The sequence below is a fragment of the Ammodytes marinus genome, assembly GCF_949987685.1.
Source record: "Ammodytes marinus genome assembly, chromosome: 20".
NCBI classification, from domain to species: domain Eukaryota; kingdom Metazoa; phylum Chordata; class Actinopteri; order Uranoscopiformes; family Ammodytidae; genus Ammodytes; species Ammodytes marinus.
Window position 1 is genome coordinate 12,028,651 of NC_137224.1, and position 13,932 is coordinate 12,042,582.

The 13,932-nt window shown below is 42.8% G+C and overlaps 1 protein-coding gene across 1 annotated transcript in view; it reads right to left on the reverse strand.

Annotated features, from left to right (window-relative positions):
* Positions 1–11,106, reverse strand: part of LOC307266469 (uncharacterized protein) — a gene marked incomplete at both ends in the record, with an annotated part of 44,681 nt that extends 33,575 nt beyond the window's left edge. The window contains 28 exons of the mRNA XM_080048500.1: positions 69–337; positions 444–606; positions 747–1,086; positions 1,175–1,320; positions 1,429–1,697; positions 1,803–1,965; positions 2,106–2,445; positions 2,534–2,679; positions 2,788–3,056; positions 3,162–3,324; positions 3,465–3,804; positions 3,893–4,038; positions 4,147–4,415; positions 4,522–4,684; positions 4,825–5,164; positions 5,253–5,398; positions 5,507–5,775; positions 5,881–6,043; positions 6,184–6,523; positions 6,612–6,757; positions 6,866–7,134; positions 7,715–7,877; positions 8,019–8,358; positions 8,447–8,592; positions 8,701–8,963; positions 9,069–9,231; positions 9,405–9,425; positions 11,052–11,106. Coding sequence (XP_079904626.1) covers positions 69–337; positions 444–606; positions 747–1,086; positions 1,175–1,320; positions 1,429–1,697; positions 1,803–1,965; positions 2,106–2,445; positions 2,534–2,679; positions 2,788–3,056; positions 3,162–3,324; positions 3,465–3,804; positions 3,893–4,038; positions 4,147–4,415; positions 4,522–4,684; positions 4,825–5,164; positions 5,253–5,398; positions 5,507–5,775; positions 5,881–6,043; positions 6,184–6,523; positions 6,612–6,757; positions 6,866–7,134; positions 7,715–7,877; positions 8,019–8,358; positions 8,447–8,592; positions 8,701–8,963; positions 9,069–9,231; positions 9,405–9,425; positions 11,052–11,106 — 6,010 coding nt within the window. The remainder of the gene's footprint in view (positions 1–68; positions 338–443; positions 607–746; positions 1,087–1,174; positions 1,321–1,428; positions 1,698–1,802; positions 1,966–2,105; positions 2,446–2,533; positions 2,680–2,787; positions 3,057–3,161; positions 3,325–3,464; positions 3,805–3,892; positions 4,039–4,146; positions 4,416–4,521; positions 4,685–4,824; positions 5,165–5,252; positions 5,399–5,506; positions 5,776–5,880; positions 6,044–6,183; positions 6,524–6,611; positions 6,758–6,865; positions 7,135–7,714; positions 7,878–8,018; positions 8,359–8,446; positions 8,593–8,700; positions 8,964–9,068; positions 9,232–9,404; positions 9,426–11,051) is intronic.
* Between the last annotated feature and the right edge of the window lie 2,826 nt (positions 11,107–13,932).

Below are 13,932 nucleotides of genomic sequence, written 5' to 3' on the forward strand. Positions count from 1 at the left end.
CTGCTGTTTATTGGACACAAAAAAGCTGAACATTAACAAAACTATTCATAAGGAGCAAGCAGACTCACCTCCCTCCTGGACTGCTCCCCAGCCAGTGACCCAGCTATCAGTACCATTGTTGAACACACTGTCACTGGCTGCCAGACACACAGGTCTGATGTAGTCTGTGAATTCCACTGGTGAGGAGAGTCTGAGCAGAGCAATGTCATTGTTGCTGGTGTCGCTATCATAGCTTGGATGCAAAACAATTCTGGAAACAGTTTTGGATACTTCGTTTGGGTTTTGGCCTTGCAGGTTCTGACGCCCAAGAGAAACCTGCCATCTGTTTGTATTTGAACTGAAGCGGAAATACAAAAAACACACAGTTTTTAATATTGAACTTGCACCAATAGTTAAACCATAGAATGACACTGTAAATACTTGATTATCTTGCAGTTGCCCACCTGGAAAAGCAGTGAGCGGCAGACATCACCCACTCTCTGTTGATGAGGGAACCACCACAAACATGGCCGCCAAATCTCTGCAGACTAACCTGCCAGGGCCAACTTCCAGCTGGAGCGTCTTCACCTCCAACTATCCTGGTGTTCAGCGGAGTGACGCCACACACTGCAAAACATTTTTTTGCAATAAGTGGATCTTACATTCACCACAATGACACACACACAAAAACACACAATAATAGAATGTATTGGAACAACAAAAAGCTAGGAGATGGCTTAAAATACTGAGGTAGCCAAGATACTTACATTCAGCACTGGATATGGTCAACGCTGGAACTGTGGTTTTAGATACTGGATCTATAATTATGTCTGGGCCTGCAGTGCCACTACTAGTAGTAGTAGTTATAAGAGGAGGTGGCAGACCAGGACAGGTAAAGCTTTTGTCAGAATCCAGCCCACCAGATGTGAATGTTACAAATCCAGGTTGGTCAGAGCTGATGTAGGAGTTGATCCAGGATTGGTAACGGGACACTCTGGAGTAGACTCCTGGCAGATTGGGCCTTGCACAGCCAAAACCAAAGCTCACAACTCCTGACTGGACCCACACCAGGCCCTGCTGGATCACCATTGGACCTCCTGAGTCACCCTGAGGAGATGGAGAAGACATGTCTGAGGAAATAAGATAATGCTAAACACATTTGAACACATCAGAGGAATTAAATATGGCACCTTACCTGACATGAGTCTTTGCCTCCTGCTAGAACACCAGCACAGATCATGTTATCTGTGACTGTGCCGACTCCATTGAGACAGTTACACTGTCTGTTTCCAAGAACTGGCACCTCCACTTCTTGAAGAGTTTCAGGGAAGGGTAATGACTCTGAGGGGGCAACAAGAAGAGAGGCAATTCACATACCCACCTGCTGTTTATTGGACACAAAAAAGCTGAACATTAACAAAACTATTCATCAGGAGCAAGCAGACTCACCTCCCTCCTGGACTGCTCCCCAGCCAGTGACCCAGCTATCAGTACCATTGTTGAACACACTGTCACTGGCTGCCAGACACACAGGTCTGATGTAGTCTGTGAATTCCACTGGTGAGGAGAGTCTGAGCAGAGCAATGTCATTGTTCCTGGTGTCGCTATCATAGCTTGGATGCAAAACAATTCTGGAAACAGTTTTGGATACTTCGTTTGGGTTTTGGCCTTGCAGGTTCTGACGCCCAAGAGAAACCTGCCATCTGTTTGTATTTGAACTGAAGCGGAAATCAAAAAACACACAGTTTTTAATATTGAACTTGCACCAATAGTTAAACCATAGAATGACACTGTAAATACTTGATTATCTTGCAGTTGCCCACCTGGAAAAGCAGTGAGCGGCAGACATCACCCACTCTCTGTTGATGAGGGAACCACCACAAACATGGCCGCCAAATCTCTGCAGACTAACCTGCCAGGGCCAACTTCCAGCTGGAGCGTCTTCACCTCCAACTATCCTGGTGTTCAGCGGAGTGACGCCACACACTGCAAAACATTTTTTTGCAATAAGTGGATCTTACATTCACCACAATGACACACACACAAAAACACACAATAATAGAATGTATTGGAACAACAAAAAGCTAGGAGATGGCTTAAAATACTGAGGTAGCCAATATACTTACATTCAGCACTGGATATGGTCAACGCTGGAACTGTGGTTTTAGATACTGGATCTATAATTATGTCTGGGCCTGCAGTGCCACTACTAGTAGTAGTAGTTATAAGAGGAGGTGGCAGACCAGGACAGGTAAAGCTGTTGTCAGAATCCAGCCCACCAGATGTGAATGTTACAAATCCAGGTTGGTCAGAGCTGATGTAGGAGTTGATCCAGGATTGGTAACGGGACACTCTGGAGTAGACTCCTGGCAGATTGGGCCTTGCACAGCCAAAACCAAAGCTCACAACTCCTGACTGGACCCACACCAGGCCCTGCTGGATCACCATTGGACCTCCTGAGTCACCCTGAGGAGATGGAGAAGACATGTCTGAGGAAATAAGATAATGCTAAACACATTTGACCACATCAGAGGAATTAAATATGGCACCTTACCTGACATGAGTCTTTGCCTCCTGCTAGAACACCAGCACAGATCATGTTATCTGTGACTGTGCCGACTCCATTGAGACAGTTACACTGTCTGTGTCCAAGAACTGGCACCTCCACTTCTTGAAGAGTTTCAGGGAAGGGTAATGACTCTGAGGGGGCAACAAGAAGAGAGGCAATTCACATACCCACCTGCTGTTTATTGGACACAAAAAAGCTGAACATTAACAAAACTATTCATAAGGAGCAAGCAGACTCACCTCCCTCCTGGACTGCTCCCCAGCCAGTGACCCAGCTATCAGTACCATTGTTGAACACACTGTCACTGGCTGCCAGACACACAGGTCTGATGTAGTCTGTGAATTCCACTGGTGAGGAGAGTCTGAGCAGAGCAATGTCATTGTTGCTGGTGTCGCTATCATAGCTTGGATGCAAAACAATTCTAGAAACAGTTTTGGATACTTCGTTTGGGTTTTGGCCTTGCAGGTTCTGACGCCCAAGAGAAACCTGCCATCTGTTTGTATTTGAACTGAAGCGGAAATCAAAAAACACACAGTTTTTAATATTGAACTTGCACCAATAGTTAAACCATAGAATGACACTGTAAATACTTGATTATCTTGCAGTTGCCCACCTGGAGAAGCAGTGAGCGGCAGACATCACCCACTCTCTGTTGATGAGGGAACCACCACAAACATGGCCGCCAAATCTCTGCAGACTAACCTGCCAGGGCCAACTTCCAGCTGGAGCGTCTTCACCTCCAACTATCCTGGTGTTCAGCGGAGTGACGCCGCACACTGCAAAACATTTTTTTGCAATAAGTGGATCTTACATTCACCACAATGACACACACACAAAAACACACAATAATAGAATGTATTGGAACAACAAAAAGCTAGGAGATGGCTTAAAATACTGAGGTAGCCAAGATACTTACATTCAGCACTGGATATGGTCAACGCTGGAACTGTGGTTTTAGATACTGGATCTATAATTATGTCTGGGCCTGCAGTGCCACTACTAGTAGTAGTAGTTATAAGAGGAGGTGGCAGACCAGGACAGGTAAAGCTGTTGTCAGAATCCAGCCCACCAGATGTGAATGTTACAAATCCAGGTTGGTCAGAGCTGATGTAGGAGTTGATCCAGGATTGGTAACGGGACACTCTGGAGTAGACTCCTGGCAGATTGGGCCTTGCACAGCCAAAACCAAAGCTCACAACTCCTGACTGGACCCACACCAGGCCCTGCTGGATCACCATTGGACCTCCTGAGTCACCCTGAGGAGATGGAGAAGACATGTCTGAGGAAATAAGATAATGCTAAACACATTTGACCACATCAGAGGAATTAAATATGGCACCTTACCTGACATGAGTCTTTGCCTCCTGCTAGAACACCAGCACAGATCATGTTATCTGTGACTGTGCCGACTCCATTGAGACAGTTACACTGTCTGTTTCCAAGAACTGGCACCTCCACTTCTTGAAGAGTTTCAGGGAAGGGTAATGACTCTGAGGGGGCAACAAGAAGAGAGGCAATTCACATACCCACCTGCTGTTTATTGGACACAAAAAAGCTGAACATTAACAAAACTATTCATAAGGAGCAAGCAGACTCACCTCCCTCCTGGACTGCTCCCCAGCCAGTGACCCAGCTATCAGTACCATTGTTGAACACACTGTCACTGGCTGCCAGACACACAGGTCTGATGTAGTCTGTGAATTCCACTGGTGAGGAGAGTCTGAGCAGAGCAATGTCATTGTTGCTGGTGTCGCTATCATAGCTTGGATGCAAAACAATTCTGGAAACAGTTTTGGATACTTCGTTTGGGTTTTGGCCTTGCAGGTTCTGACGCCCAAGAGAAACCTGCCATCTGTTTGTATTTGAACTGAAGCGGAAATACAAAAAACACACAGTTTTTAATATTGAACTTGCACCAATAGTTAAACCATAGAATGACACTGTAAATACTTGATTATCTTGCAGTTGCCCACCTGGAAAAGCAGTGAGCGGCAGACATCACCCACTCTCTGTTGATGAGGGAACCACCACAAACATGGCCGCCAAATCTCTGCAGACTAACCTGCCAGGGCCAACTTCCAGCTGGAGCGTCTTCACCTCCAACTATCCTGGTGTTCAGCGGAGTGACGCCACACACTGCAAAACATTTTTTTGCAATAAGTGGATCTTACATTCACCACAATGACACACACACAAAAACACACAATAATAGAATGTATTGGAACAACAAAAAGCTAGGAGATGGCTTAAAATACTGAGGTAGCCAAGATACTTACATTCAGCACTGGATATGGTCAACGCTGGAACTGTGGTTTTAGATACTGGATCTATAATTATGTCTGGGCCTGCAGTGCCACTACTAGTAGTAGTAGTTATAAGAGGAGGTGGCAGACCAGGACAGGTAAAGCTTTTGTCAGAATCCAGCCCACCAGATGTGAATGTTACAAATCCAGGTTGGTCAGAGCTGATGTAGGAGTTGATCCAGGATTGGTAACGGGACACTCTGGAGTAGACTCCTGGCAGATTGGGCCTTGCACAGCCAAAACCAAAGCTCACAACTCCTGACTGGACCCACACCAGGCCCTGCTGGATCACCATTGGACCTCCTGAGTCACCCTGAGGAGATGGAGAAGACATGTCTGAGGAAATAAGATAATGCTAAACACATTTGAACACATCAGAAGAATTAAATATGGCACCTTACCTGACATGAGTCTTTGCCTCCTGCTAGAACACCAGCACAGATCATGTTATCTGTGACTGTGCCGACTCCATTGAGACAGTTACACTGTCTGTTTCCAAGAACTGGCACCTCCACTTCTTGAAGAGTTTCAGGGAAGGGTAATGACTCTGAGGGGGCAACAAGAAGAGAGGCAATTCACATACCCACCTGCTGTTTATTGGACACAAAAAAGCTGAACATTAACAAAACTATTCATCAGGAGCAAGCAGACTCACCTCCCTCCTGGACTGCTCCCCAGCCAGTGACCCAGCTATCAGTACCATTGTTGAACACACTGTCACTGGCTGCCAGACACACAGGTCTGATGTAGTCTGTGAATTCCACTGGTGAGGAGAGTCTGAGCAGAGCAATGTCATTGTTGCTGGTGTCGCTATCATAGCTTGGATGCAAAACAATTCTGGAAACAGTTTTGGATACTTCGTTTGGGTTTTGGCCTTGCAGGTTCTGACGCCCAAGAGAAACCTGCCATCTGTTTGTATTTGAACTGAAGCGGAAATCAAAAAACACACAGTTTTTAATATTGAACTTGCACCAATAGTTAAACCATAGAATGACACTGTAAATACTTGATTATCTTGCAGTTGCCCACCTGGAAAAGCAGTGAGCGGCAGACATCACCCACTCTCTGTTGATGAGGGAACCACCACAAACATGGCCGCCAAATCTCTGCAGACTAACCTGCCAGGGCCAACTTCCAGCTGGAGCGTCTTCACCTCCAACTATCCTGGTGTTCAGCGGAGTGACGCCACACACTGCAAAACATTTTTTTGCAATAAGTGGATCTTACATTCACCACAATGACACACACACAAAAACACACAATAATAGAATGTATTGGAACAACAAAAAGCTAGGAGATGGCTTAAAATACTGAGGTAGCCAAGATACTTACATTCAGCACTGGATATGGTCAACGCTGGAACTGTGGTTTTAGATACTGGATCTATAATTATGTCTGGGCCTGCAGTGCCACTACTAGTAGTAGTAGTTATAAGAGGAGGTGGCAGACCAGGACAGGTAAAGCTGTTGTCAGAATCCAGCCCACCAGATGTGAATGTTACAAATCCAGGTTGGTCAGAGCTGATGTAGGAGTTGATCCAGGATTGGTAACGGGACACTCTGGAGTAGACTCCTGGCAGATTGGGCCTTGCACAGCCAAAACCAAAGCTCACAACTCCTGACTGGACCCACACCAGGCCCTGCTGGATCACCATTGGACCTCCTGAGTCACCCTGAGGAGATGGAGAAGACATGTCTGAGGAAATAAGATAATGCTAAACACATTTGACCACATCAGAGGAATTAAATATGGCACCTTACCTGACATGAGTCTTTGCCTCCTGCTAGAACACCAGCACAGATCATGTTATCTGTGACTGTGCCGACTCCATTGAGACAGTTACACTGTCTGTTTCCAAGAACTGGCACCTCCACTTCTTGAAGAGTTTCAGGGAAGGGTAATGACTCTGAGGGGGCAACAAGAAGAGAGGCAATTCACATACCCACCTGCTGTTTATTGGACACAAAAAAGCTGAACATTAACAAAACTATTCATAAGGAGCATGCAGACTCACCTCCCTCCTGGACTGCTCCCCAGCCAGTGACCCAGCTATCAGTACCATTGTTGAACACACTGTCACTGGCTGCCAGACACACAGGTCTGATGTAGTCTGTGAATTCCACTGGTGAGGAGAGTCTGAGCAGAGCAATGTCATTGTTGCTGGTGTCGCTATCATAGCTTGGATGCAAAACAATTCTGGAAACAGTTTTGGATACTTCGTTTGGGTTTTGGCCTTGCAGGTTCTGACGCCCAAGAGAAACCTGCCATCTGTTTGTATTTGAACTGAAGCGGAAATCAAAAAACACATAGTTTTTTATTTAGAACTTGCACCAATAGTTCAACAATAGAATGACACTCAGTGCGTTTCCATGGCACAACTAGATTGGATTATCACATATATCGAACAAGACACACGAACGGACCGTGTCACTTGTCTGAGTATACATGGCCTTTCAGAAATCGGATAAATGTCCGATGCATGGCTGTCTCCACTATGCTAGGTGGCGCTGTAGCCCTTTCAACCATGCTTTCAACAAGTGGTTTTAGAGCCACGTCCGGTTCCGTCAATAACCCATGGTGTATCACGCGCAGGCACACAAGCACAGAACGAGAAGTCCGATATGCGATATCCGATCCCTGTATACATGCAGAGAGAAAGCCGACAATGAACGAATTATCTAGGTGTTCTTATCCGACTTCTCTTGTCCGTTATTGTGCCGATTTGTGTCCGAAGTAGATCGGATAAAGGTGTTTACATGCAGTTTAAAAGTCCTGTTGAGGTCTTATTCGTTTAGTTATCCGATTATAAGTCTGCATGTAAACGCACTGACTGTAAATACTTGATTATCTTGCAGTTGCCCACCTGGAGAAGCAGTGAGCTGCAGACATCACCCACTCTCTGTTGATGAGGGAACCACCACAAACATGGCCGCCAAATCTCTGCAGACTAACCTGCCAGGGCCAATGTCCAGCTGGAGCGTTTTCACCTCCAACTATCTTGGTGTTCAGGGGAGTGACGCCACACACTGCAAAAAATTTTTTTTGCAATAAGTGGATCTTACATTCACCACAATGACACACACACAAAAACACACAATAATAGAATGTATTGGAACAACAAAAAGCAAGGGGATGGCTTAAAATACTGAGGTAGCCAAGATACTTACATTCAGCACTGGATATGGTCAATGCTGGAACTGTGGTTTTAGATACTGGATCTATAATTATGTCTGGGCCTGCAGTGCCACTACTAGTAGTAGTAGTTATAAGAGGAGGTGGCAGACCAGGACAGGTAAAGCTGTTGTCAGAATCCAGCCCACCAGATGTGAATGTTATAAATCCAGGTTGATCAGAGCTGATGTAAGAGTTGATCCAGGATTGGTAACGGGACACTCTAGAGTAGACTCCTGGCAGATTGGGCCTTGCACAGCCAAAACCAAAGCTCACAATTCCTGACTGGACCCACACCAGGCCCTGCTGGATCACCATTGGACCCCCTGAGTCACCCTGAGGAGATGGAGAGGACATGTCTGAGGAAATCAGATAATGCTAAACACATTTGAACACATCAGAGGAATTAAATATGGCACCTTACCTGACATGAGTCTTTGCCTCCTGCTAGAACACCAGCACAGATCATGTTATCTGTGACTGTGCCGACTCCATTGAGACAGTTACACTGTCTGTTTCCAAGAACTGGCACCTCCACTTCTTGAAGAGTTTTAGGGAAGGGTAATGACTCTGAGGGGGCAACAATAGGAGAGGCAATTAACATACCCACCTGCTGTTTATTGGACACAAAAAAGCTGAACATTAACAAAACTATTCATCAGGAGCAAGCAGACTCACCCTTCTCCTGGACTGCACCCCAGCCAGTGACCCAGCTATCAGTACCATTGTTGAACACACTGTCACTGGCTGCCAGACACACAGGTCTGATGTAGTCTGTGAATTCCACTGGTGAGGAGAGTCTGAGCAGAGCAATGTCATTGTTGCTGGTTTCGCAGTCTGGATGCAAAACAATTCTGGCAACAGTTTTGGAAACTTCATTTGGGTTTTGGCCTTGCAGGTTCTGACGACCAAGAGAAACCTGCCATCCGTTTGTATTTGAACTGAAGCGGAAATCAAATAACACATTGTTTTTTATTAAGAACTTGCACCAATAGTAAAACCATAGAATGACACTGTAAATAATTGATTATCTTGCAGTTGCCCACCTGGAGAAGCAGTGAGAGGCAGACATCACCCACTCTCTGTTGATGAGGGAACCACCACAAACATGGCCGCCAAATCTCTGCAGACTAACCTGCCAGGGCCAACTTCCAGTAGGAGCATCTTCACCTCCAACTATCCTGCTGTTCAGCGGAGTGATGCCACACACTGCAAACAAATGTGTTGCAACAGCTGAATCTTAAATCACTTCACTGAGACACACACGCACACACACACACACAAACACACACACACACGCACGCACACCAATCATACAGGTTGACATTTTTAAACAATATTTACCTAGAAATTTAAACAGATATTACATGTATTCAACTCACCATCAAGCTGAGCATGTGATCCTGGGAAGGAGACAACACAAATTGGTTTATCATATCAATCTGAATGCTGTGGTCTATTTCCTGGCTAACGCCCCAAAGAATAGAAACAGAATATGTTCCTTTTGTTCATACAAAAAGAGAGTGTTCTTCCCTGTTTGTGTACCATTTTCCCACATGTTCCCCTTTAAAGGCTTAAGTATTCATAATTTCTTAAATAGAGGTAAAAGAAATAGTAGAACAATAAATGTAGTTTTGCTTTGAATATCAGTTATAACCAAATACTGTTTGGTACCAGGAATACTATTGATTTTCTCAGCAAAATGTATTCAGTCATCTACTGTTCTAGATGTCTTTACAGTCAAAGTTTTCAATTTTAATATTTTTTTCTAAAGAATCCCATACGTCATTATATTTTGTATATATACAGTAGGCTATATACACACAGGTATCTGATATGATCATATAATGCACTATATATGATATACAGGGATGAATATAATTTGCAATTAACCGATTGAAATATGATTCGTACTCAAGCATGGGTGTCAGGTAAAATGTTGTTTCATATTCTCAATTTGTTGAGAATTTGTCTTCATTTTTTGTTGGCTTTAATTTGTACATTTTGAACCAGTAGGCTACTCTGTCCCCATGATTTTATCTGAATTAACTTTTTTTTAAATAAAGTAACTTTACCATCTATTTTATTTATTATACAGAAGCAGCTAAACAAGCAGCGTCTATGAGTCTATGAGTGCTCTGCATGTAATCGGCAAACAAACTTATTGGAGGATCCCAAAATTGTTATCCAATCACAAGAGAGAACGCTACAAACTGACACCCCTCTCACTGCCGGTGGACGCCAGAGCAACAGATGGGTGAATGTTTATGCGCCTACAATGGCGGAGCAGGTAAAAATCCTTCCCAATGTCTGTTTTGATGGTTTTTATCATGTTTTATCACACTTGTGGATCTGAGATGATGCTAGATAACTCGCTGCTTGAAGACCGCAGTGCATTAATGTGGTATAGGGACGAGTGAGGGGACTGCTAACTGCAGTATCTGACAGGAAGTTAGCTAAAAGAACCATTTCGCTTACAGCACCTTTAATATAAATCTTCATGAAATGTAAGAGCATATACAAATCCATTTCAAGCCACTTACATTCAGCAGTTTAATATAAAAGTACATTTCCACAGATAAAAATGTATCTAATTATTTTTATCATTTCTTGGTAAACATAAAATTATAAAAAATGTATGCTAAACAAACAAACAAACAAACAAAATAACACCAAAATACATTAAGATGACAACTTTGTTTTTGTTTGATTGTTTTTTTTGTGTTTTTAACGTATGTATGTAATGTTGTGGATCTGCGTGATCGAAATAAACTAAACTAAACTAAACTAAACTAAACTAAACTAAACTAAACTAAACTAAACTAAACTAAACTAAACTAATGTGTAAAAGGTACACAACATCAACATTACAATGCAGTTGACCTTCACAAGCCCAAATCAGAAAGCCCCAAAGTCACATTCATGTCCAGGTAGAAATATGTGGATTTTTTTTTCATATGTCTGTAGGTCTACTTCAGTATAATAAAATATTAAGCCAGAATATGCTGTGCAACCTAAGATTGACTTACCTGCAGTAAATAGACTCGCCAGAGTAAATATGCAGATACTCTTCCATGAAGCCATCGCGTTACTGCCCAGTTCATGTTTGTCACTCTTTTTATACTCGGTTTGACATGTCACCTGCCTCCACCTGCCACCCCACATAATTTCAAACAAGAAAAACTTCCTTCTTGAATCTTTGTATTTCTTTCTGGAGGGGGGGGGGGGGGGAGGGTGAGATCCAGCACTCTGCTCTTGCTCAGCATCACCATTACTTTTAGGGGGAAACGGGGAACTAATAGCAGCAATACAATAATGATATTTGATACATACAGACACAAACAGGTTTGAAGCTACTGTCCTGTGTGCCATTTAACTGTAAGAATCAAAAAGTGGGGTGAGGATAGTTGGCTACACAAATCGACTAAAATAAAGGGTAGTATTAACTATCTTTAAGAAACTTGATGAAAAGTGGCTTTTATGACAGAGAACTGCCCAATGTACTGTCTGTTTAGAATTCAATACATGCGCATTGTAGCATTATTTATTGAGACTGGCCCTCACTTCCTTTGTGTCCCTGTCAAAGGCATGGTCAGATCAGTCACATATGAGACTTTTGCATATCCGGAATGGGAGATTGCAAATGACTAACATGCCTCACGGTTGAGAAACATCTAGCAGTGGAACATTTTGACAAGATGTAACAAAGGTGTCTGTTGACACTGTTTGGGTGACAATTGCGGTTTTCAGCACCTTACCTTACCATATACAAATACAGTAAATAGAGAGGTATTTCAGAGACAAACCCCCTTTTGGTTATGTCACTGGTGTCGGGCAGACAAGCTTTTATCATGATAATGTGACAGGATGTAATAATCAGGCTACTTCCTATAGGCATTCATCACTTGTGAAAAATACATAAATACTGTAGCCTATGTTTCTTATGCTGCTAAACAGATTAAATGGCATCGTTTTACAGCATGATGTCAATTGATTGGATTTTTAATTCAAGTGTTTATCTTGGTTGATGAGTAATGCAAATAATTCTGTTCTCCACTCACAACTTTAGCCACCTGCATCATTCATCATTCACAGATACACTTAACTAATATTTTCTTCGGCTCCTGTACTCAGTCAATTAATTAATTAGTCTACAAAAAGTAAATAACTCAAAACAATCTCAACAAAGGGACGGAAGTCAACCAGAGTGACATGGTGTACGTAACAATTCATGTTATGAATGTGACGCATTACCACCCATCCATCATTTTCCGTGTGAAAATATGTAGTTTGACAGTAAGGAGAAAGACCTTTTCAAATGCAGTTCTATAACATTTCAAAACAACACATTGTGTGGTTTGCTTGATTAATTATACAATTTTTCTTTGTGAAACCTGGATAAACTAAGAGGTCACAACAGGACCAAATAATGACCTCCTTAATCAATCAGTACAAATAAAATTGTTTAATACTCCACAAGTCAAGCCTCCAGTTACAGAAAAAAATGCACAAGTTATATAAATATCAAGATCTATAAGACAGCTACTACTACTGTCACTAATACATATAATTAGTTGAGAGCTGCTTGCTGAATCATATTATTATTGTTATATTCCTGGAACCATTACATGGTCAAATACACCTGAGGAGAGCCATCAAACTGCAGTTATAGTTTAGCAACATTTTAATTATTGCAGTAGGCTTCATTAATTATATCAGTCTTTGTAAGAGAGCAGCAACACAAAAAATTAAGCTCAACCTTTTTTCTTGTGCAAATAGGAGAATTGGCGCATAGAGCTAAAAACTATAGGTTTGGGTGCTGGTCCAAATCATCTGTATTAGTGTATAGGCTAATGTACTGCGGTGATAAGTGTCTACGCTCAGCGCCGTCGTATAGGGGGGGGGGGGGGGTAATGACAATTATAAGGGCCCACAGCCTGCTAGGGCCCACACACAGCCCCCAGTAGCCAGTATGAAAAAATGCATACACTGAACTAATATATATTCATACCAATGAATCCGAATTAAAACAAAGCCACAAGTCATACAATATTCTAATTTTAATAATTTCAATAACAATTGGCCCCTTCTTAAATAATGGTTTGGTCCACCCGCCCCCACCCTCGCGTCTCTGAAGAATCTGCCAGGCGCCAGCTCCTCGCTGCGCTGTGTCTCAAAGCCGGTGCAATACACAAACACAAGCATGCACTAGCAGTGCATCACTCACGGCGCCGCGGACGAGCGTTTCGGTTAAATACGCTAATAAAGTTCGGACCAGAATTGACGTGAATTACGCTGGTTGTTACTGAAAGTAAGTGAAATAAAACAAAAGTTATAAAGCCCAACATTGTCCAATGAGTAGGCTTCACATGTTCAACCTGCATTCAACGTGAACACGGGATATTTGATTCTGTTAGGCCTATAGGTCCAGAGAAGCACACTAACTGAGCAGTTAACTAGCTAATAAAAATGAGGCTGTCAATCATCTAATCGTTCAGCTTAGTTTGCCACACTGCCACGAATCATAAAATAATGCATAGCCTGCTGACTGAGACTAGTGTAGCAGACCCTCCTCCCTATAGCAGTGACATACAGACAGAGAGGAGAGAAGGAATACTGAACCATGTTTTCAAATTCTTTTGAACTTTCCTCAGTAGGCCTATTCTGATGTCAGAAATAGATTATGATTTAATCTATTGTGACATTATTGAGTTTATTTAAAAAAATGTGGATGCCCTCTCAGTTGCCCATGCACTGTGTATAGTCTAGCTAGCCTATTTCAGCCTCATATGTGAAAAAAAAAGATAGCTGGACAACGGTTCTTCATGTAAAGTTAACGTTCCTTTAAAGAAAAGAAAATAATATTGAAAGATTACAACTTTGTGGATGTTTATTTGCATGATATTCTAT